This window comes from Strongylocentrotus purpuratus, unplaced genomic scaffold (genome assembly GCF_000002235.5).
Source record: "Strongylocentrotus purpuratus isolate Spur 01 unplaced genomic scaffold, Spur_5.0 spur5_scaffold_14, whole genome shotgun sequence".
Taxonomy (NCBI): Eukaryota; Metazoa; Echinodermata; class Echinoidea; order Camarodonta; family Strongylocentrotidae; genus Strongylocentrotus; species Strongylocentrotus purpuratus.
This window is the reverse complement of record NW_022145599.1, coordinates 29,360,787-29,386,535: the sequence shown is the minus strand read 5'-3', so window position 1 is coordinate 29,386,535 and position 25,749 is coordinate 29,360,787. Positions and strand designations below refer to the sequence as shown.

The window sequence follows — 25,749 nt, the reverse complement described above, 5'->3', positions numbered from 1 at the left end:
ATTGATAGACCTGTTTAAATTAGGCAGAATTTAAATGATCAAATGGGTCTCGGCGCTTAATTTATGTATGAAACTGGAACTTGGATTAAGTATGGCATGTGAACTATATACCACACTTAATCTGATTAAGAAATGAAAATAATTGAAAAAATACACCATAGATCTACTGAATTATTTTCAAACAAATGCCTGTAAGGGGGAGGGGGTAAAAAAAAAGGGGGCGGGGGCGGGGCTAAGAATTAAGAAGGTACCTAACCGGATCGGAGACTCTTCTTGCTCCCTGCATGCATAGCCTACTAATGTAAGATTTTTTTCTAGAAACTATAATTATGTAAGGGCTGACGATTTCCCCACGCACATCCCTTCATTGAGTTAAATGAACAAATGGGTCTAGGCGTCATATATATATATATATATATATATATATATAACTGGAACTTGGATGTAGTGTGGCATGTGAACTACATACCACACTTAATCTAACTTCAAAAACTTTAAAACAAAAAATGCCCAAAGAAAAAAAAAATGACATAGACCTCTAGACCTATACTGTATTATTTTTTCAAACAAATGCCTGTAAGGGAGAGGTAAAAAAAAGGGGGTGGAAAAGCAATTTTTTCCATAGAAATTATATGATGGCTGTATTCACCACACATGAGTATATTGAGCCCCCTCCCCCTGAAAAGCTACATCGGCATAGGACAACAATTTCATTGAGGGTTACGATTTCTCCAGACATTTGACCGGGCGTATTCGTGACGTCATTCGTAAATAGCACACTGAATGAAAGAAAATGGCGACACATGTCTCTACGAGAAGTGTGTAATCACAACCGAATATCAGTAAATACAGGCACTTTGTGAAGTCTGCCACGTGTTTTGTTTGATCTAAGGAAAGGATTTGCATCACTTGATCAAATTTCGACGGTCAAAACTTCTTTGAGTCTACCAGTTTTGCAGATCGACAGCAAACATCGAAAATGTATGAGGACATCACGGAATCGGAGGAGAGCGACTTGTGTGACTGGCAGCTGCCGCTTGCATACATGAAGAAACGACACACAGACCCAATCGAAGGAAGCAAAACAGAAACACAAACATGGCGAATGAAAGAACGGGTATTGCCATTTTCTTTTCCTTTTCCTGACTAGGGTCGTGTCCATGAAATATAAAAGTAGTGGCAAGAAATGAAGAATGTATGATCTATGATCTAAGAGTAATTAATAATAAGACTTTTAAGAAGAGTATGAATGATGATCTAGATCTAGATCTAGGTCTAGATTCTAATTCTAATCTTTCTAAATTTTAATTCTAATTTCTTTCTATGCTGCTTTATGCAGTCAAGTCTCAAGTCAAGATGCTCCTGCAATTTTTTACCATTTTGGGGGCTTTAGCTGTGGTCAGTATTATTCAACTTTACAGAGTAGGCTACAGAGTGCTGACAACTGCCTAAGCCAGACAATGATATTGAAATATTAATTCAAAAGTTGAAGAGGTCTAAAACTTAAAAAATAAAAGTGAAACTGTGGATGAGGTCAAGAAGTCATGGCAAGAAGCTTGCTCTGCGGTCTGCACCTCCCTCGGAGGCTTGTTAAAAAAAAAAAAGATATCCAGTAGGCAGTACAACTGTTGAGCACAGTGAAATTGGATTTGATATGCAATGAATTAGATGTGTACTGGTACTGCCGCTATATTTAATAAATTTGCACTTCAGTGAAAGAGGATCGAGCCTCAGATTTTGTCAGATTTATTAGTTTTTAGACGGTGCATGATCATGATGATTGACACATTCTTATATTTTGTAACATGACAAAGTGTAGTATTAGTGATGATTTGGACTACTAGGTAACACTTCTATTCAATAATTATGCAATAATGAATGTTTTAATGACCAGTTTGTATAGCCGCCGCTAAGTAACGGCCCAGACTTATCAATTCTCTCTGGACATTAGAAGATTCAATATTTGACTTGACTTAGTGAAGGTTTTGACAATCTAGGCTATATGGGTATGATGACTAATTATTTCCAGAGTTAAACAAATTATTTTTAAAAAAGGGAAAGGGGAAAAGAGGGATTTGTCAGAATGATTGTTCAGCAAAGTCCCCAAGACCGAGGCTAGTTATAATGTAAAGCCCAATCACACCAAACTAGTTTTTGCTATGTTCTGGAACCGACCTAGAAAATTGTAATACGGGTTGTGGTTGGGGTAGAATGTGTAAATAATGTCTATAATACGGTCCTAGTTTGTTCATAGTTTGGTCCTTAATATGTCTATTTCGTCTGTACCCCATCCACAGTCGGTTCATATCAAGTTCAGATTAGGTAAATTTGCCATTTCAGAGCAGCCAGATGAATCCCAAAATCTCTACTCCCACTTGGACTGTATTTGATGATGATAATAGTAGTCTTAGGCCTCTTCAACAATCTGACATTTTGGACCTTGCTCTCCTTCAGATTACAACATCCCAACTTTAATGTCAGTCAGAAGTTCAGAACTCAGAAGGCAACCAGAATTGGCAGACAGGCATACTATTTGCCTGATTGTCATTATTATATGAACTCTTATGAATTTTACAAAGCCAATATGTTGCACAAAGCAATCCTTCTGTCAATTCAGCCAATTGTTTTTGTGCAAAACTGCATGCGTGGCAAACGAGCAACCATGCAGAGAGGTGAAAAAAGCAACCAAAGTGTTTAGTAAAAATCAAACAAATAGGTCTGCTTTAAACATTTATGCTAGGAAAATCATACACAACTCATGAACTCAACACCATGTTTGCAAATTCTGCAATCTGCACTTTGATTGATAATAACATGTTGATAAGAAATTCAAAATTGGAGCAAGCATATTTGGGGTCCTGACAAAAGTCATCAATGATATTATAATTGTGATGTTTGAGATAATGTTGATGTTGCACAGAAATATTACGTATCACACATTCACGCACATACACACACACACACACACTATGTTTTTGGAAACAGGTTATTAAAATGAGGCAAAAATATAAGTATTTTCCAAATTCAGAGGAGAGAAGTGGGAGAATTAATATGTCGATGTGGTATTTGAAATCCAAAATGGCAAGTGAACAAGTGTGGTAGTCAATATAAATTGCCATAATGATCATAGTGTTATCTTTTTTAGGGGATATTAGCCAGATTAGATTGAACATTGTCCTGTAGGCTTTATGTAGTATGTAGTATAGTCTCTTTTTTAGATATTAAAACAGTTTTTATGGGGGGGGGGGGGGGGGAGGTATTATTATGATACCATGTACGTGTAGTACCCAGTATCGCTTTTACCATGTCTGTGCACCAAGATCTAAACGGGGGGGGGGGGGGGGGGGGGGGGGGGGGGTTACATGAGAGTGGTCAGCGTCTGAGCAATTTAGCTAAAGAGTTGGAAAGATAAAATCAAGCTTTGGTAAACTGAAAAAGAGCTCTGGTAGAATAACAATAACATTCCGTACTTGAATATCACTGTGAGAAAATCACATTTTTATCACACTAAATCCTACATGTAAAAGAAAGGAGAAAAGACATAAAAAGTATTTTCACATTAGTCTGCCACCAGTTCCTGAATGATCTAGACACAAGGTCACTCAGTGTTGCATAAACCAAAACACCAATTGAAATTCACTAATGGGCAATTCCAAGGAATGTGTCCCATATGACATTTATTTATTTATTTCATGCAAAAATGAAAATTTCTCAATATATATATGACAATTAACTTACATGTACTGTGTACATGGTTAGTTCTTGACCTTGTATATGAAGTAACGATTGATTTAAACCAATCGCAACTGTGTACTTAAGAGATAAGAGACTGCAAAGTTAAGATTGATTGGAGGACTTGCGGTCGATTTGGATCAATTGCAACTGTTATAGAAGAAGGAGCCCAGGTTTCACTAACATTATTTAATGGTCATCAAGATATTTTTCATTTTACAAGAAATAGTGAAAAAACGATGTAAATATATGTTGTATGGGACACATCGCACAGAATGATGATGATGATGATTCACAGCATTTGTATGGCGCCATTTATCTGTTTTAAAAAACATTCAAAGGCACAAGCTCCTCCAATAAAGTATGCTTATAATTGTCTGATGTTAATTTATAAGCATCATGCAAAAAATGCTTTGAACCCATTACACAATGTACACTGTACGAAGTCATAGTGAAGGTTTAAAGTGTTCTATAATTCATGTGTGCAGTACCAAAAACAGAAAATGAAGGTCGCTAATATTGTTCCTCATAATATGTACACTTATATAAGTTTAGACAACTGCAAGTACTCGACTGGTTGAAACTTTGAAAGATTATATAAAAATGAGAGACGATCATATTTAGAAAGATGATCCATCCCGCCATTGTGTTCTGTTTACATATGACCAGTTTGCCTTCCTGGATACCTTGATGATTTCCTGAGGATGTCATAATCACTGATTTGTAGCCTGCACTTTTCACAGCAGACTAGTTGTGAATCTCTATATGGCCGTATACATGTGACTGATAATATCATTTAACAGTATGAAAGTCAGTGGAAGTTGAGCAACATATGAACAAACTAAGTGTGGTATTCTGATAGATTAAATCTTTATTGTAGTAAACACATTTTATTGGTCAATAAAAAGTTAAAAACATTATTTATTATCAGTGTCAGACAAATTCTTTTCAAGGTATCTTTGTGTAGAAGAGGCCTATATTGATTCCTTTTATACACAATGTAATATGAAAATTTATCTGTCCTATCTTTATATTTTTTTAATTCTCTCTTTGTTAACAGATGAAGACAGTGAGTGTAGCTCTTGTGATATGTCTCAACGTTGGTGTGGACCCCCCTGACACAGTCAAAACTTCACCATGTGCAAGGCTAGAATGCTGGATAGGTACAGATATGCATTCCTCTGAAACCCCCATTTCTGTGTCTCTGTCTCCTGTTTCTATCTCTCTGTCTGTCCCTCTTCTTTCTGTCCCTTCTCTCTCTCTCTCTCTGTCTCTCTGTGTGTCTCTCTCTCTGTCTCTATCTCTGTCTCTCTCTCTATGTCTCTGTCTCTCTCTGCGTCTCTCTATCCTATCTGTCTCTCTATCTGTCTGTCTCTCTCTCTCTCTCTGTCCATGTCCATGGACATGCTACGAAGTCGGTCCATGCTCTGTCTCTCTCTCTCTCTTGCTCCCTTAAATATTTCTGTCAATCGTTATTATTTTCTCTTTGTCTCTTCCCCTCTTCTCGTCTTCTTTCTGTTGAAACATTTCCCCTGTTATTTCCACTCCACTTTTTTTCTCTCTCTCTGCCTTCCTCCCTCTGTCTGTCTTTCTCTTTCTCTTTCTCTCACTTCCTCTTTCTCTCTCTTTCCCTTTCTCTCTCTTTTCTATCCGTCTCCCTCCCTCCCTCCTTCCTTCCTTTCCAAACATTATATTCTAAATCTGTCTACTCAGTACATATACAGTGCGTCCCAGAAAAAATGAAATTGAGAAGTAACGATGTTTTATCATAACTTAATCACAACCATAATTAATGAATGATACATATTTGGAAAGCTTAGAATCTCCTCTTTCAGTTGATGCTACTCACGTGATGCATATTTTACGCATGAGTGATTAACAGCAATTTGAAGGAAGGAAACCGAAAAGTAATTTGGCGGGCGGTATCTGAATTTCAAAGAAAGATTCATATTTCCAGAAAGTTCATTTTCTGCTCTTTCATATGATACCTCAATCAAGAAAAATGAGACAGGAATAACAAAGTTCTGTTTGTTTAAAGTAGCCCTTACATTTTCATAATTTTAACAAACGAATTCGTTTTCACTGGGTGCCTGCCGTAGCCAAAAGCAGATTTGACAAAAGACTTAACTCCGTTTCGTTGACAATCAGCCATGCATGAAGACTCTCGTCTACGGCTGATTGTCAACGAAACGGAGTTAAGTTTTTTGTTAATTTTGTTTATTGATACGGCAGGCAGCCAGTGAAAACGAATTCGTTTATGGAAATGCAAGCACTACTTTAAACAAACAGAACTTTGTCATTCCTCGCTCATTTTTCCTGATTGAGGTGTCATATGAAAGGGCAGAAAATCAACTTTCTAGAAATGTGAATTTTTCTTCGAAATTCAGATACGGCCCGCCAAATGTCTTGTTGGTTTCCTTCCTTCAAATTGCTTTTAATCACTCATGCGTGACATATGCATTATCTGAGTAGCACCAACTGAAAGAGGAGACTCTAAGCTTTCCAAATATGTATCATTCATTAATTATAGTTTTGATTAAGTTATGATAGAACATCGATACTTCTCGGTTTCGTTTTTTCTGGGACGCACTGTATATTGTCCAAAAGCATTATTACAATACGTAAGGATCTATTGATATCCTTCAGTAATATGTTCATGAACCAGGAAGTATGTATGAGCGTTTCACTATCAGTTTCTATTTGTTTATGTTTTACATTTTAATGTTAAGATGATATTGATCATGTGAGAATCATTAACAAATAAGTTTCACAAATGATATATTTGTGATATGTGCCTCAAAATCTATTGATATAGACTATCATATTTCAACCAAACAATCTAAATTCAGTGAAAATATTTGCCTTTATAACTCAAAGTCCCATTTGTAGATCATAACCATTTATAGATGCACATTTATACATCAACTCATGTTTATAAGAAAAATAACAATACATGATTGATTCTTCCTGGAAACCATAATAAGCCATAAATTTTGTATACGTGTATATTGTCTTGGATATTATTGTTTAAAGAGATGAAACTAGTGGATCATAATTTCTGTTTGCGAAGGCATTGCTTACATTTCAAAACATAATTCATATTGATACCCTGTACATACATGTTTATATCTTTATCCGAAAAAAATGCATGTATGTCTTCATATAGTTTATTTTCCAAAATATTCTTGAATTCTTGTGTTCTTTCTTCTATGTGTGTTAGTTTGTGCTTTACCAATTTTTATATTAATTATACTCCTAAACTCTTGTTTTTCCATAGACCCACTTGCTCTTAGCCCATCCAAGGCTCTCGAGGCCATAGGTACCAGTTTACAGAAGCAGTATGAAAGATGGCAGCCTCGGGTAACTAAGTCAAAGGATGTCGTTTTTAATGCGTGTTGATTGTTCTCTTCTCATGGGCATTGCATTTTCAATCCACTTACCAAAATATAATGACTTATCATTGTATTATTCAACCTCCATCTTACATATATTTTAAATCCAGTCACCATATAATTTCATCATTATAGAAACTATGTTAATTTTGTTATCTCTTTAAAGTTAATGATTTCCGATATATCTATCTGCCATTTTCCGTTGATCGTATAGGCCCATTATAAACAGACTCTTGACCCAAGTAGGGATGAGGTCAGGAAGCTCTGCACCTCCCTCAGAGGCTTGTACAAACAACTGCAGAGCACAGTGAATTGGATTTGATTTGCAATTAATTAGATGTGGTACTGCCGCTATTTTCACTAAACTGTGCACTTCAGAGGTGAAAAATATTTTGCGAGCGTTATCATTATTGGTATGCAAGTGTGGAAGAACATCAGATTAAAAATGTTCCAAGAAAAGCATGGCTCTTCAAATGCCTTAATATCCTAAATATGGCATGTAACAGCATAAAAATCGGGAAAGATTTTTACGCCATGTGTTCATGTAGTCCCATATACATATTCCTGTGTACAGTGCTTGTAACATTACCAAGACTGGTCCAAATTTCTTATCATTTTGATGATTCCAGAACTTTGCAGTACACACCAATAGTTATTATGCTAGATGATCAACCTTTTCTGATCAATTCCACACCGATTCTTTCACAATGCAATCGCATGACCAGAACTCAACTTTATCTTTAATTTTCCTCCATCTATCCTGCAGGCTCGTTACAAGCAGACCCTTGACCCCACAGTGGATGAGGTCAAGAAGCTCTGTACCTCCCTGAGACGTAATGCCAAGGAAGAGAGGGTTCTGTTCCACTACAATGGCCATGGGGTTCCTAGACCAACCACCAATGGAGAGGTCTGGGTATTCAACAAGGTAGGAATACCCTAGACGCTCTTGACTTAGATGCTTCTACATTGGAAAGAGAGCTACAAGTATATCACTGAAAAACAGCTGTGAAATTGATCATCCAATGGAATATATATGTTGCATTGATAATTTTTCTGAATTCTATTCACCATCCCCAAAATGTGGGAGGGGTTATCCAGGAACTTTATTTTGAAGCTCTATCAGTTTGTGTGGATCCTTATGGGGAATGACTTTCTTAGTTTTCTAGCTTCCACATAATACATTATTTGTTGTATGAGATTCTCACACAACAATATTGAAATTCCCAAAATTAATATTAAAATATGCAAATACAGTCTGAGATATCAAATCGAAGTATGTAGTATTAGAGTATCCAAACAAGTGCTATGGTTATAAATGTATTTTTTACTTAGCAAAGGATATCACTCTGTCATCCTGTGGTTATAGCAACATGACATGTGTTCAATTTTTTGTCAGTGTTCAGCAGGGACCCGTTTCACAAAGCCTTTTTTCAATGACAAAAATCAGTGACAAATCTGCTGATAACCAATCAGCAAGGATTTCAGTAGCTTATAACAAAAACTGTCATTTGTCACTGATGACAATTTTTCTGAAACGGGGCACTGGATGGGCTGTCCGTCTATCTTTGTCCTCTCTTACACATGCATGCTCATTCTGTCTCTCTCTCCTTTCAGAATTACACCCAGTACATCCCGCTATCCGTATATGACCTTCAGACCTGGATGGGCAGTCCGTCTATCTTCGTCTACGACTGCTCCAATGCAGGACTTATACTGGAATCCTTTGAGCAGTTCTCTGTACAGAAGGAGCAGGACAGAGAGGTGGGTATAAACTAGAAGTACAATTTCTGTAACCTAGAGGGCTGACAACTATTGTGGTGGGCAGAAGTAACTGATATTGAAAATGGAAATGAATAATACAGTCAAACCTGCTTTAGTGACCACCTGTCTACAAATACCACATTTTTGTTTCCCTTGAAAATGGTTTTTCATTGAAACATGTACTTAAGGAACCTGTCTACAAAGACCACTTTTTGTGTTTTCCTTGGACGGTCGCTATAGACAGGTTTGACTGTATGATCTTTTTCATTATATTATTTGATAGAATATTTCATAGGGACAACAATTAACATCCAGCCTTTCATCTACCCCTGGACAAATTCTCTTGAGGTCAACTACCCCAAGGATTTAATTAATCAGCACTATCTGCTTTCTACTATCAGCTGTTGCAAGGAATTACATTTATCTAGCTGTGTGTGTCTGAAAGGAACTTTTTCATTGATCAGAACATTATTATTATCTCATCTCATCAGTCTCTCGCTTTCCCTTCATCAACTGGTACAGATGAACCCGACCCCAGTAAACAGAACCCAGACGCCCCAATGGCCAAAAACTGCATCAAGCTGGCTGTGTGCGGATCCTATGAACCCTTCATTGACCCCTCCATTATCTTATTCATGTCTCTATGTCTTACCCTTCTCTCTCTCTCTCTCTCTCTCTCTCTCTCGCTAATAGCTTGTGGGGAAGAGCCCCACCCCAATAAACAGGACCCAGGTGCCCCTGCCCCCACCGGCCAAGAACTGCATCCAGCTGGCTGCGTGCGGCTCCAATGAACTCCTTCCTATGAATCCCGAGCTTCCTGCCGATCTCTTCACAGCTTGCCTCACCACACCCATCAAGATTGCATTGAGATGGTAAGGATTCAAACCTCTATAGAAAGACCACCCAAAGGATACACAAAATGTGGTCTTTAAAGCCCCTCTGCACTAGTTTGGCATGGAGGGATTAGACCTCCCTGTGAGGTCACTGGCAAGTGGTTATTTCATCAAATCAGCTCTTAATTAATATAAGAAAAAGGGCATCATGGGGGATCAACGGGTACCGCTTAGGCATTGTTGGCGGTATAGAGGGCGCAAGTAGCTATAAGTAGTGCAGTAGGGCTTTACAGGCAGGTTATGCTTATTTCAATCTTACAGATGTTAATTAAATCCACATGTAAAAAGGTGTCATGGTCAAGTGGATACAAATTCGGACAGCGGATCACATGGTCCGTGGTTCGATTCCAATCGCGGCACTAATGTCCTTTGTCAAGACATGAATCTACATTCACCACTCTCAACCCAGGTGTGAAATGGGTACCGGTAGGAAGGAATTCCTTGAATGCTGTGGGCACCAAAATCGGTAGCTTAGCAGATACGGGGGTAGTATTGGAGCACCTTGCGCCATGGATACATGCACTATAGAAATATCCATGTTATTATTATTATTATTAAGACTTCACAAAGGAGACATGTAAGATGATCTGTATCTGGGTAGATGAACTTTTAATTGCCAAAGCAAGTTTGACTGTGCATTCAATCCTTTACAAAAAGACTGCTTAATGGAGACACAAATGGTGTCTTTATAAATGGAACAATTCCTGTTTTACTATGAAAATGACTTTTACTTTTGTCAGATAACGTTGTTGAGACCCTTTATTACTGCATTTAAACCTAGTCTGAATTAAAGCTGGATTTGCTTCAAATCGTAGACAATTGCACAACTGGTTCAAGATCAACACGATTCTTATCTGATTTAAGCCTTTCCTTTCCAAAAAGCTCGAAATTTGGTATTTGGAATTAGACTGTTCAGATCATTGATCGTTAAGATTGTACAAGTTTTAATGTTCATATTAAGTATTATTGCTAATTCTTCCACAATCAGATCATAGTCAGGTCGTAGAGTGTGCGGTTGGCTCATAATTTTTGGGGTCATTAATTGGAATGATCATTATCTTAAATTGTGTTTCATTTACAGGTTTTGTAATCAGAGGAGTAGCTATCTGGTGCCAGGAGTCACACAAGAACTTGTAGACAAGTGAGTAGTTCAAATATATTATCATTCAGTGTTTATTCGAAGTCAAAAATATAATGGGGGATGAGAAGAAAGAGAATACAGGTGGGGAACAGTTTCATGGAATTGCTGTGGAATATCCTCTCAGCTATGATTTATATGATTGTAGGGTTTTTATTACAGACCAGAATTTTTATGAAAATAAACATCACATTTGTCTATTACCCAATTATTGTATGTTTTTCTGTATGTAAAAATTGTCAAGGATGATTTTCTTATGTATTTATAAATGATTTTGCCATTTTTCAAGCCCTTGCCAAAATGCTGTATTAATATTAGTTTGAAGTAATGACCATCGAAGGGACACAAGAAAGTTGGTATCTGAAAGCAGGTGTTCTTAATTTACAAGTTTTAAAGAGAAACACTATTCAATGGAATTTATAAAAAATGATGGTTTAAATTAGGTGGTTTTTCTTACACAAGGTGTCTCTAAAGCATATAGCATTTTAAGGTCAAATCTTTGTTTTTTTCTGCTCCAGGATTCCAGGAAGGTTAAATGATAGGAGAACACCACTGGGTGAACTCAATTGGATCTTCACTGCAATCACAGACACTATAGCATGGAATGTATTACCTAGAGGTACGTTAAAAGCGGTTGTACCCAGGACTCTTTGAGGGGCAAGAGGGAAACATTTATTTTTCCAAAATCTCTGACATCCTTCCCCCCCCCCCCCCTCCAAGCCGCAAAAATATAGAATATAAAAATATCTTAAAAATCACAAATTATGTATAGGTATTACCCCGTGGCACATTGGGTAAATGTCTTTTTTCCTTCAAAATTGATTAAGAAAAGAAGTTGTAAGAAAAAAGATAAAAACAAAATCTTCTTTCAGATGATATGATATAACTATTTTGATTGTATTTGTTGTACATTTATTCATGATTTAGGGAAGAGATTCATGCTAAGGCCAAAAGGAGACTGTACCTTTAGAAATCAGCACATTGTACATAACTTTGTTAAAATTATACTCAATACTTTCTTTTTCAATTTTTTTGTCTATTGAGCAGATCTATTCCAGAAACTATTCAGACAAGACTTGTTGGTAGCCAGCCTCTTCAGGAATTTCCTCTTGGCAGAGAGGATTCTTCGTACATACAACTGCACTCCAGTGTCGAGTCCCAGGCTACCACCCACATACCAACATCCGATGTGGTAAGCGATGAAGATGAGGATGATGATGATGGTGAGGAGGATGATGATGAGGATGATGATGATGGTGAGGATGATGATGATGATGATGTGATGAGGATAATGATGATGATGATGAGGATAATGATGATGATGATGATGATGATGATGATGATGATGATGAAGAAGATGAGGATGAAGATGATGATGATGATGATGATGATGAAGAAGATGTGATGATGATGATGAGGCTGATAATGATGATGATGATGATGATGATGATGAAGATGATGATGATGATGATGAGGCTGATAATGATGATGATGATGATGATGAAGGTGGTGGTGGTTATGATGATTAATGATGATAATGGTGATGTTGGTGGTAGTGATAATGATGATGATTGTGATGATTAATGACCGTAGCTCAGATGATAGTGTGATGACGATAGGTCAAATTTAATGATGACCATGATTATCGTAAGGAAGATGATATAGATGATATAGATAATGTTGACGAATAATTTTAAAAAAAGTAGAGGACCTGGCTAACATCAAGCATTAGTCGAGTAAATCTTGTAACATCCTCTTCACTCCAGGCAAGCATGGGACCTAGCAGTCGATGCCTGTCTCTCTCAACTCCCAACCCTGGCCAAAGGTGCAGAGTACAAGCACAGTCCTTTCTTCGCTGAGCAGCTCACAGCCTTCCAGGTCTGGCTAGGTATGGGGTCGGAGATCAGAGAACCACCAGAACAACTCCCAATCGTGCTTCAGGTAAATAATCATTATAATAATAGCCACATTTCAGAGCTACCAACCAGTACGATTTTATTGTATTTCGTACGATTTTCAGAAGTTAATATGACGGCACGATTTTTCCTCAATAAGATATGATTTTTCACAACAACAAAAAAGCATCTCACATCGTCAATTTGGGGATGTTCATTGGTACACACCAGTCATGATGAAATCATGCATATTCAACCAATGAATCCAATGATCCTTAACAAAATTCTTTCTGTATGTAGGACTTATGCAAAATGGCAAACCCCCCCCCCCCCCTCATGTTCGTGGTAAGAAAGTACTTTTGGGATAAAAGAATACAGTTTTTGAACTCCAGTGGTTGGCAGGTCTGATATTTACCCAGGGAAGCTTCATCAGCTTTAAAACTGTTCTTCATGAGTGCCATGTAATTAATACAGGTATTACCCCTAGCATTGCTAGGTAGCCACTAGGGTCGAGAGGGAAAACAATTGGGTGTAAGCAAGGAACAAACCGAGACTTCATCAATATACCTCGATGGTATAGTGGGGACTGGTCTAAAGGAAGTTAATGCCTCAGAATGGGTTAGGAGCTTCTGTACAATGTGCTTCATTATTATCATTATTATTATTGAGTATTTGGCATCTTCGTTCTCTCACCCTTTCTAACCTTCTCTCTCTTTCTCTCTTCCTCTCTCAGGTTCTGTTGAGTCAGGTGCACAGATCAAGGGCTTTAGATCTCCTTGGTCGGTTCCTAGATCTAGGACCATGGGCTGTCAGTCTGGTAAGCGTTCTATACCAATGGGTTCTCAATTATTACCAAGAAGTTTAAAACATTGACAATGACATAGAATATTTAGTTGAACTGCATTATGCAATGTTTTGTATAATGTATATGGTTGTTATTGTTGTTGTTGTTGTCATTTGTTTCGTTGAATTATGATAAGCAAACTTCCATTCTAATTCAACAATTCAACAATTACCCACAACAAAGGTTTACAGATAAGTTATGACTGCTAAGTGCTAACAAATTATTTATTATAATGTGTGCATATTTAAGATGCCAGATCTGTCTAATCATAGAAAATTCAAAGTATAAGATCACACATTCTGCTAATGAAATTCAGATCTTCACAGATGATCTTATCCTAAAAGTGTGAAATCTCAATGACACTGATCTGACTCCTATACTTTTTTGACGCGTGTGTGTGTGTGTATTTGGGTTTTTACAGACGTGTATCAATCAGATATGATTATTTACGTCTGGGGACCGATCTTTAACATCACCATCCGAAAGACGTGACTCAGATTCGAACCTGCGTCCTCGGCTGAATCAGTTTGTAACTTTGATTTTGTTTCTCATACAGGCCTTGTCAGTGGGTATCTTCCCCTACGTCCTGAAGCTTCTTCAGAGTTCGGCCAGGGAGCTGAGACCACTCCTTGTCTTTATCTGGGCAAAGATCCTAGCGGTGGACAGGGTAAGATGGCTTCTGGAAATCATGTTTGAATCTTGTCATTATTATTATTATTAATTGGGCGTCACCTGTGCCTGGGAGGCAAAAAGTGAAATGAATCACTGTAACTCTTGGGTCTCTCCTCCCGGTATAACTGATTGGGGGTGTGCAGGTGGACCACTACCATGGGGTTTCCCCCTACTCTTATACGAATAGTGCAGCGGGTTCTTAACATGCAAATGTGGTGACTCTCCTCTATGCAGGGCCTCCATTTAACGTCCTATCCGAGTCATTTGTCATGATCAACACAATAGTTTATGTGTGCTTTCAATATAAATGCATGTCTTGATACAGAAGACTTTCATTGGTTGGGGCAATCATAAAATGTAATTTTGCATCTACCCACTTACAAATGTAGTAGGCAAGCTTTTATCCACTCCCGTTTACTTTTTTCAAGCAAAGGGATTCTTTCACACAGTTTGTTTGCTGTATGTTGCCTCGAGATATCAGGATCAAACATTTTACTTTTAATCTTTGAGATGGCACAAAATACGTACAGATTTCTTTGGTTTCCCTTTGTATCATGTATTAGAGGTCAATTTGTTAATGTTCTACTGTCATAGTTACTGTTTTTTGGGGGGGGTTTTTTGTGGTCATATCACCACACAAATGTATACTGAGGTAATCCTAGTCATTCTATCTTTTCTATTTATGCTTTTAATTCCATTGAATTTGATTCCAATTAGGATTTCCTTGTTAATATAATTACATGCTTTCTTTTCTTCCTCCCCAGTCTTGTAAAGCAGATCTAGTGAAAGACATGGGTCACAAATACTTCCTCTCCGTTCTCGCGGATCCCTACATGGTGGTGAGTAGAACTATAATTGCGCAAGGTTTTTTAGAAGGTTTTGAAAAGACAAACATTATTGTCAATCATACAGCAATAAGCAACCTTGCAAACATAGTGATCTTTCTCAGAAGTATTTTCATAGAAGTGAATTTGCAGTGAGCTGTGTAAACAAATGTCAAAAGAATTCACATGCAAGCTTACAGAATATGAACAAACTGTAACAAAAGCATTTCTTTTGTCAGAGACAAACAATTGCCCACACGGTTGTTACATGCATAGGAAGACAATTTCTACATAGCCAACATTTTGCACAGTACAAGAGTGACTTGTGAACCTGATGGTGTCAGTGACATGTCTCCAAGACTGTAATCTGCTGTGATGCATCTTGTCTCAAGTTCTATAAGAACTGTCCTTTGTTCAGTCATTAATCTTCATCTTTTAAAAGAAATACATCAAGCATCGAGAATAGATTTCAACTTCATCTGATAATGAATTTAGCCACTGATAAAACTATGTATTTGTAACAGATTGTGTAATTGGGTTTTTACAGACGTGTATCAATCGGATATGATAATTTACGTCTAGGGATCAACCTTTAACGTCACCATCCGTTTGTAGGTGAAGACAGAGAGTTGACCAAGTGTTCATGTACATGTACAGCTTGACCACCATCATGTAATTGACCATAATATGAATTTATTTTAATATATGAATTTATTTAAATATTTGTTATCATTTTTCTTACAGGCTGAGCACAGAACAATGGCTGCCTTTGTATTAGCTATGATAGTTGAGGATTACCAGAACGGACAGGTTTGTTCTAAACCCTTCTCATATTATATACTTGTTAATTTCACTGATTACCAGTCTGTCTATAATCAGGATTATTGCAAGGATGGGCACCATCATTTAAAAAAAAGAAAGAGATCCCTACAATTTTTTTGTGACTGCTGGTTTATTTCTTTGGACATATATTTTTTATAAAAAAGGTATTGTAGATTTGGAATTGATATTAAGTCTGGTATAAATGGTATACATAAATTCATTTATAGTAAAGGGGTAGCTCAGAAACAATGGAGATGCTGACTTTCAGGTGTTAAGGGCAACACTTGTTGTTCCGACAAACTTATATTCTTATATGTGATTGTGAGTTGATCCTTGTAGTATGGTTTATTCAATCATTGTGGCAGTAGAATAAACCCAGAATCCCTATTTTCCTAACCTTTTGGTAGAGGTGGCGTGGTCCAGTAGATATGTCATTGGACTGTGGATCAAAGGGTTCATGGTTTGAATCGCGCCACTGCCCTAATGTCCTTTGCATTTGCCACTCTCCACCCAGGTGTTAAATGAGTACTTGTATCAAAGAATTCCCTGAATGCTGTGGGCACCAATATCAGTAGCCTAGCAGAGCTAGGTGATATTGGAGCACCTAGTGTGGTTGATATGTGCACTATAATAATAACCAAAATCATTTTTATTAGTACTGGGGGGTGTTTCACAAAGATCCTAAGTTGGACTTAACATTTTTGGAAAGCCGTTAGTATCTTTGAAAACAAATTGTAAAAGTTATTTTAAAAGGCATAAAATGTTGATTCAAATCATTCATATTTTCTACTATCAAGGAGATCTCATGTTCTTGATGTGGAATTTATGAAAAGTCTAAAATACTTGAATTTTTTGCTTTTGAATATACTTTATTTTAAGGCTACAAATGGCTCTCCATAATTTTTAAGTCCAACTTAAAAGTTAAGTTTGACTTGGGATCTTTGTGAAACACCCCCTGGGGATTTATTTCTCTTGTATTTTAATTTGCATTGTGCAGGAAGCAGCGTTTCAGGGTAACGTTATAGCGATCTGTCTGGAGCAGCTAAACGACCAGCACCCTCTACTCAGACAGTGGCTAGCTCTGTGTATAGCCAGGGTATGGACCAACTACAATGCGGCAAGATGGTGCGGTGTGAGGGACAGTGCTCATGAGAAGCTATACAAGCTACTCAATGACCCTATACCAGAGGTAGGTTGATTCTTAGGGAGTGGGAGGAGGTCAAATAACAAATGCTAAATTTATATGGCAAATTTGCTCTCGGACAATCAAATGCCACAATTTCAGTAGCTTTAAAAGAGTTATTGTATCTTGTCATTGAGAATAAGTTTCACAAAACAGGGCCCAGATATGGTTCTCAACATACGTAAATTGTGGCTGTCCTACACACGGGACCTCCTTTAACAACCTATTACAGGGTGTGAGAGAGTTGCTATAGTATGTATCAAATAGGATTCCATCCGTACGATATTGTAATTATTTGAAGCTCTGGTATGAGCCTTGAATCTATACAAAAATGCTGTGTAAATGGAATTTATAATAGTAGGTCGTTAACAATATTACCAAGATAAGAATGAATATTCAGGTGTTAAGGATTAAAGGTATATTCATCATCTTAAAGGGATTGGGTATCTTTGTTTCAGATTCTGAAACAAAATCCTGGATTAAGCTCATGCTGCAATGAAAATTATAAACCTTTAGGTCAGTCAGGGACTCCATAACTTTTACAAGCCGATCGCCTGTCTGATTGTCAAGATATTTACGATTGGAAATTGAAAGAAAAAAAAATTCTAAACACTACAGTCTACTGGGAAAAATGAGTACCGGTATGGTAAAACTGGTTACTCAAAAAAAATAATATTTTGAGGCTCTTTATGATCATTTTGAAGCGCTATTTGTTTAGGCCTTCCATATTACACCATATCACAGACACTGATAACACATAGATATCTGCATCTCAGATTTAACATTGTTAAACGATGCCTTTAATATCTTCTTGTTACCAGGTGAGGGCTGCAGCAACCATAGCTCTGGGAACATTCATAGGCAATGGAACAGATCGGACTGACCATGCCATGACCATCAATCATAATATAGGAGTTACATTGCTTTCTGTGGCCAATGATGGAAGTGCAATAGTAAGGCAGGTGAGTACACTGGTAACTTTTGAAAGTGCAACAGTTAGGCAGATTAGTGAACTGATATGACATGTGCTATTATGTGTTTAAAGAGAGAAAGTAAAATGGTTAGGCAGGTTAGTAAACTGATATTACTTAGGTTGAATAAATGAAAGGGAACTGATGTACAGTTAGGCAGGTGACATACAGTAACAAAGCTTTATAGTTAGGCAGTTTATCAATATGGAGATAGAAGAGACCATGTTTTGAACACCAACCATAATGATATAGTTAGGTAATCAAATCAAGTACACAAAGCTCATAATTTTACAGCCTGATGTTAAAAATTCAAATTATTATTATTAGAGAGGAGGAATGATAGAGTGTGACAGTTTAGAAATTAAATTATGCATCAGATGAGGGTGAAGGAGTTTTTAGAAGACTAGTAGTGAAGTGATACTGTTAGTCGTGCAGTGAAATGTGAACAAAATAGCAAGCTAACAGAAGTAAGGCATGGAGATGGGAGTGATGATTTATAGTTTAGCAGATGAGTGAGAAAAGAATTTTGCAATGATATAGTTAAATAAATGATTTAGTACGCCTCTACATGTTGCGTTATTTACTCATCACAACTCATTAATGGTGCATTCAATCTGTTCACCATAGGAAGATGGATATCTTGCATTTCACAATCTACCTCACAATCTCACAATTTATTCAAAATGAAATGAATCAGTAAACTGTCAAATCATATTTTCAATATCTCAACAGGAACTCGTGGTGGCGCTCTACCAGTTAATCAAGCAGTCGGAGACCCAGTTTGCGACCATCGCCCGGCAGCTGCTAGACGAGGAGCAGAGCTCGGATGAGAACCTGGCGCCACGGAGCGCAGCAGTCACGTCTGGTGGGTGGCTTGTGGTCCATGACTCTCTCAATACAAATGGTACAGATAACTCTCAATGTAAATATTACAATGTTCAGTCACCCCAGCAGCCATAGCAGAGCACATCACAGATTTTTGGTTTGCTTCTTTTCTATTATTATTTCTTTCAAGTAGAAAGCTACGGTAATTAGATTCATTTGTGATTCTCTTTTTTTGGTAAATACATTGAGGTTGACTTTCAGTTAGATTCTATTATGATTTCGTTTCTGGTAGAAAGCTGATTAGATTCATTTATGAATACTTTTTATCTCGTAGATGTATTAAGATATGGCTTTCGGTGAACAAAATAAGAAACAATAACAATTTTCACGCCAGCAGCTGTAAACTAATCACATCACCTTTTTTGGTTTGCTTTTCTATTATGATTTCTCTATGGTAGAAAGCTAGTAAGATCAATGCTTAAATCCCATGTAAATCATGGATTTTAGCTAGAGTATATCAAGACAGACAGCAAATTAAAAAATTAATCCCAACTTCTAAAGCCAAGCAAATTACTGATCTCTTTTAAGTTGAAAGCTAGTTAGATCAAAATCTAAATCTCATGTAGAACATGGGTTTCCTTTGTAGATTAGCTTAACAATATCTATCACTGTTCTTTCTTGTCGCAATAGTCGAACATACCACCAATTTTTGGTTTACTTTACATTTACTTCTTGTGAGTGGAAAGATAGATATATTTGTTTTGGAATAAGCCCCTGAATGGCATGATTTCATTCAAGTTTTTAAAAGTTTAGGTAGACAGAAAAATGTCAGTGTTTACCCCAGCTGACATCGCAAAGCTCATCAGTGATTTTATTTTTGATTTTCAGTTCGATTTATTTATTTGACATAGAAAGTCTGTTAGATCAACATGCACGCTTTGCACAGCCCTCGGAAGTTGTGGAAAACTTTCTGTATGAGTGTGTCTTGGCACAATCTATACCAGACCAAATCAATGATTTTGGTTTGATTTTTAATAATGATTTTTATCTTTGAAGTAGAAAGCTAGTTAATAGATCAAGATGCACAGTCCATGTAGGCTGATGATCCATTTAGATAATTTAGTTGATGTTAAGTGTAGCTAGACCAAAAGACATTTCACCATTTCAGCCAAACAAATCATTACTTATGGTTTGATTTTCCGTGATATGATTTTGTTTTCCAAGTAGAAAGCTAGTTAGATCAAGATGCACAGCCCATGTAGGGATTGGATCCATTTAATAGATCGTGAATTTAACGTTCAGTGTCGAGACATTTCATTCCGGCTTCCGTAGTTGAGTTCATCAACAACGTATGTTTGCTTCCAATTATGATTTAGTGTAGGAAGATTTACATCAAATCCTATGTAGCCTGTATTAACATCCAATAAGTGGTTGGTTAGTTAGTACCATTTCTGTGTCTTCCTGTATCTGTGAAGCATGTACTGTCTGAATCCCATTCACAGTGATTCTGTCTATACAGCAAGCAGTGGCTGGGACATTGTGCTGATTTTATCTGTGAACCGTTGCCCCCTTCATTGATTTGAGTGTCGTTGTAACTATAGGGTATTGAGAGAGATAGTTGTGACAAGTGCATGCGTACGCAATCCAGGTTCAATTCATGGAGCGTCAAAATATTTCCCTCCCATAGAGATTGCATGTGGGAGGGAACTATTTGGAGTTCCATGACTTGAACCTTGAGTGTATTCTCATGTTTGTGTCACAACTATGTCTCTCAATATGCTATGGGTGTATTAAACTAGGCCCTTGTTTGTCACTTTTGGAGGCAGGTCGTAAATCACTGTGCAGGAGATATGTCAATTGTATGATAGCAATGTGATATGGCTACTCTTGCTTTATCATTTTGAAAGGGACATTGCCTCCTGTATGAGTGATTCTCAGAGAAATGAAGGCTTGAATTTATTACCCTTTCAGTTACATTTGTCCTTAAATTTGCTAGAGGCCTATAAATTATTTTCTTTTGGCTGCAGTCACTTAGAGCTACAATACAACTCTCTCTCTCTCTCTCTCTCTCTCTCTCTCTCTCTCTCTCTCTCTCTCAGAGAGAACAGTCCTTGCTTGTTGTTGGTACCTATTTTGATGTAGTTACATGCTGTATTTTGTGCACAGCTTGATTACATATACCGTAGATGATAGGAATTGCATACTGGTAATGGAAAATGCCATGTTGTAGTTGTAGCCAAAACTGTTAACTCTACATTAGAATCCAATCAAACTTTAGTATGATGGCCAGAGAGTTGTGTCATCTGGTCAAAAAGAAAAAGAAAAGATATCTGAAGATTGGATGGAATCGTATTTTGGTCTCACTTTTTCTAACATCTGATTTGACTCTTGCACAGCTCTTGTATTTGTATCCTTGGGTAAGGATTAATAATAATAATAATAATATTTAGCTTTTATATAGCTTTTAAGGATTCAGTTACCTACTAAAGCTAAACAAAAACAAATGCATTGTTTATGTTATTTCAAGATATATCCTGCAGTTAAAGTCTATCTAGTACAGAACACATGAAATTGGAAAGCAAACATTAAGTCAAAACACAAATGATTTTTTTTCTTCTGAGTGGTGGTCTAGACTTTTCTACTCTCTAAAGAATACCTAAAAGCTGATATAATGCAATGAAGCAAATTGATCACATCGTCCACGGTTGGATTCCTGTCGTAGCACTAATGTTCTTTGGCAAGACATTAATCTACTTATGCCACTCTCAACCCAGGTGTTCAATGGATACCCAGTAGGATGCGAATATTAATGGTTGGATTGGCATATGTGCGCTTGTTAATTGTTAAATAGCTGGAATACTCCCCAGGGAGTGAAGTGTGTGCACTATCATGTGCAGATTAGCAATTGAATCCAGTGACCGGGTACTAATAACTACAATGTGTAACACTTAAAAACATAGTATTAGTATTAAGTGCGATACAAAATGTGGCAATTGTCATATTTTTTATTATTATTATTACTTGTAGTATTGTCTTTATGGGCTTGGAATGTGTTATTCTTGGTTGCAGTGTTGTTTGTTGTTTGCAATAGTTGAATGAAAGAGCATGAGTTTGAAGTTATCCCTTGCATGAGTAACCTGCAGTTTTGAGCAATTGAAGCCTCACAGGATAGAAAGCTGGAAGTCAACTTGTTTGGTGCTTTACCTCCTACCTATTATGTAATCTTCAAAAGCTGCCTTGTGAATCGCTTAAGGCAGACTTTAGTTATATTAAAAATCTTGGCCGCATCAAACATATTTATACTGTCAATGTAGAGAAGTTGTGATTTTTAGATTAGATTAGAAATTGACAGTGTTTTGTTTAATACTCAGATGCCATTTTCTTCCATGATAATATCATTTCCTTGTTTGAAAATTTTTCTATTTTTCAAGTATATTAATACCTCTTCACTTCATCGATGTTGATGTCAATTCTGTTTTCTCATTAATTATGATCTGTCTCTATCTTTCCTTCCAGCTTGCCAAATTCAGGTCATTTTATATATCATTTTCCAAATTGTCACATTTTAACACTTGTTTATGTTACTTTAAGCTGGCTTAAGTTATTAATATTTCATGTTTTAGTTGACTTTCATCTCAGATCTATCAATATTATCCATTCTCAAAGTTCATCTACTGAATACTAGTGATCAGAGGAGTGTTCAGTTTTGTGGTATCATGTTATTTGTTATGTTTGCCTTGGGTATTCTGTAGAAAAAAGACTTACACTCCAGTTTCTTCCATTTTTTTTTGTAGAATGAACCCATTGCACTTAATTACACATGGATTCACTTAAACTGCATAATGATTTCAAAGTGTTTCCTTTTTTGTATTCAGAATCTATTTAGGGAAAATTTTGGATTGTAAAATAAACTAGATATGATCAAGCAGTAAGTAATACTACGAAAAAAAAACTTCAAATGAAAATAACAAGGAACTATCCAAATTTGGTTAAAATGATAAAAATTTGAAAGTCCTGTGATAATGACACGTTCATAAATCAATGATAGGTACAGTAATTCATTTTGGATCAATTTGACAAGACTTAAGGCGAAAGCAAGAGTCTTCTGCTCAATTTAAGTATTTAACAATAAACTGTAAACTATGGGTTTCACAACTTGGGTATGGCCTCCCCTATTTCAGACCATTTACGTCGCGCCTCAGTGGCCGTCACGAACACCGCCAGCCGGAAGTCCATCTCTATCCTCCCCCGAACGTCCAGCGGAAACAACCTGCAGCACCTCAACGGTATCACTGGACCTTGTTCATTCCATTACTTATTTTTTGTCGCTGATCCAACACTTGCTCTGACGACATGTGCCCCAGTGGCATTTGCTCTATGCTGTATTTTGTCAAGATTTAGGGTTAGGGATTGGGTTTCAATTGTGTTTTGGCATGCATAAAGAACCCTAAGTCTGGTCCCTATATGGAAATTGTTAGAGCCCTGGGGGGCGTTTCATCAAACAATTAGTCAGTGGTTTCACTGATTTATATCATTTTCACTGACAATTTTATTGTCTCCGATTACTTTCTAGGCCTCTGATTGGTCATACTTAGTCAGCGCTGACAATTGTCAGCGGACAAATGTTGATGAAATGCCCCCCCCCCCCCCCCCCCCCCGGTTTTAGATTAGGTGTAAGATAAGGTTAGGGTTAGGTATAGTGTCGGGTTTAGGGTTGAAAGTTAAGAATTCTGTCAATATTGCCAATCGACTGCGGAGCATTTGTCGTCAGAGCATGTGTCATAATATGATTTTTGTTCTCATATCTTATATTCCATAATCCTTTTTCCATTTACCTAATTTCATTTCATTTTGATTTCTAACTTCATTTTAATTCTTTTTTTATGTATCATAATCATAGTTTGTAGACATTTCATATCAAAGCATGTTTAACATCATCTTCATCCAATACAGCGTAGTTCTCTTTTTATCCAAGCCTTCATTTAACCAATTTTATTTTATTTTGATCAATAGTGCTTTTATGTACATGTACAGTCAACCTGCCGCTTAAACCCAGTTATAATGTGGTGATTATTTTTTACAAGTGATGTGGATCATTTCTAGGATCTAATCTCCTTTTAACCTCATGGCAGAATTTGCACTAGAACCACTTAAAGGAAATCAATCAAGCAAACAAATAACAACTGAAATAAATTGTTTGGATTTTCAAACTTTGTGTGGTATTAAACTCAATGAATCAAGATGATCTTCAAGCTGCACCAGCAAAGATTACCAGATCAAGAAATAATTACGAAAATTTGAGGGAGTCGGAACATCTGTGCAATTTTTTTTATTCACGAGTCATCTTGAATCTGATTCAATTTCCACCTTGAAGGGGCAAGGAAATGTGGCCCAAAAAATGTTCCAAATCATTGTGGTTCACCCGATGCTGATATTTTCCATGGTATTTTTTCTTATTGAGTTCCACTGTATTTATTTTTGATTCAGAAATTTAATGTTTTCTGTTATTTTCAATCAAATTTTTCCTTTACTTTCGCCAGCTATCTTCTTCCCTCTCATCTTTTCCCCATCCAGATTAATTTCATGTACTTCATCTTCCATCCTCTTCTTTTTGAAAAAAAAAAAATCCAATTTCAGAGACTACTCTTCATCTCAACACTAAGATTAAACCTGCTAGCTCCTCCTCTTCTTCCATATCCTCTCAATTACCTTCTTTTTCTTCAAACTTTTAATAATCAAACTATTTAAATCTGATTTCACATTAATTTACCCCCATTAATATTCTTTTTCATTTCTGCTACCCACACACCTTGTTTCATCACTTGGCATCTGCATCAACAACAAATCTTTATTAGCCCATTATTAAGCTATGCAATATGAAGTTATATGGGGAAGGAGGCCCTTTTGTAATCACTTTTTAATAATGCTGTTATTTAAAGCTTAATTTGCCATAACACTCTTTTAATTATAGATTAACTGTTTTGTTGTTGCTTTTGCAAGGCTATGTACATGTACTGCAATTTTATTTGCTTACCGGTATGTGTCTTGCTACTGATTTAATTATTAATATGAATCTGATTTGATTTGATTTGGTTGTGATCTAGTTTAAATCTAACAAAACAAAAGAGCTAATACACTGTATCTTGACTTACATATTCTTGTATGGCGCACAAAAGCTTTCAAACTTGATTAAAATGCTCCTTTTGCATTTGGGATCATAGTTTGTCATTGTGTGTTACATGCACGGTGCATCAAAAGTACTATTGAGCATGCTTTAATCGTGATGCAAAATCACTCTCACAAAAAGAAAAAACAGCACAAAAAGAATCTTTAAGAGTGAAGTACATCTATTTATCACCAAAATGACAATTGAAGCTGATTATTTCCATTCACATTTCAATGTTTAATATTTATGAACGTGACACAAAAGATAAAAGTTTATGTTTCATGTCTTGTGGAGATATATGTGCTTTAAGCTTGCATGCCTAATATGTAGCCTATCCTGCTGATGTTGCTGTCTGTTTAAAAAAAATCAAATTATGGTGCATTTCAGACCTTAAAAAATAAACAAAAACAATGAGAAATGGTGAAACTGAGGTGTCGGTGTGAAAAGTCCCAGCTTATACATTGCACATCCCTTACGTCTTCTTAAAATGTTGTTGTTTTGTGCTTTAGTATTATAACATGCTGTATGTACAACTGGAAAACATTTTTATTTTTATTTCAGTGAAAATTTACAGGTACTAGAGAAAGTTAGTTGCTATTATCTCACTGTAGGTGTGCAGCATATGATAGGT

General features: G+C 36.6%; 1 protein-coding gene across 4 annotated transcripts in view; it reads left to right on the top strand.

Moving 5' to 3' along the window:
• The first annotated feature begins 748 nt into the window (after window positions 1-748).
• The window catches only part of LOC586135 (regulatory-associated protein of mTOR), a 41,930-nt gene continuing 16,929 nt past the window's right edge, over window positions 749-25,749 (top strand). The window contains exons 1-18 of one of the 4 annotated variants that reach the window (XM_030984658.1): window positions 749-1,117; window positions 4,793-4,895; window positions 7,010-7,092; window positions 7,891-8,049; window positions 8,739-8,885; window positions 9,579-9,757; window positions 10,860-10,919; window positions 11,435-11,535; window positions 11,964-12,108; window positions 12,683-12,857; window positions 13,545-13,628; window positions 14,212-14,322; window positions 15,092-15,166; window positions 15,896-15,961; window positions 16,971-17,162; window positions 17,978-18,118; window positions 18,860-18,992; window positions 23,134-23,238. In XM_030984658.1, coding sequence (XP_030840518.1) covers window positions 980-1,117; window positions 4,793-4,895; window positions 7,010-7,092; window positions 7,891-8,049; window positions 8,739-8,885; window positions 9,579-9,757; window positions 10,860-10,919; window positions 11,435-11,535; window positions 11,964-12,108; window positions 12,683-12,857; window positions 13,545-13,628; window positions 14,212-14,322; window positions 15,092-15,166; window positions 15,896-15,961; window positions 16,971-17,162; window positions 17,978-18,118; window positions 18,860-18,992; window positions 23,134-23,238 — 2,197 coding nt within the window. In that variant the 5' untranslated portion in view covers window positions 749-979. Of the gene's footprint in view, window positions 1,118-4,792; window positions 4,896-7,009; window positions 7,093-7,890; window positions 8,050-8,738; window positions 8,886-9,578; window positions 9,758-10,859; window positions 10,920-11,434; window positions 11,536-11,963; window positions 12,109-12,682; window positions 12,858-13,544; window positions 13,629-14,211; window positions 14,323-15,091; window positions 15,167-15,895; window positions 15,962-16,970; window positions 17,163-17,977; window positions 18,119-18,859; window positions 19,032-23,133; window positions 23,239-25,749 lie in introns of all 4 variants that reach the window. The other 3 variants (XM_030984657.1, XM_030984660.1, XM_030984659.1) reach the window with 3 other exon arrangements.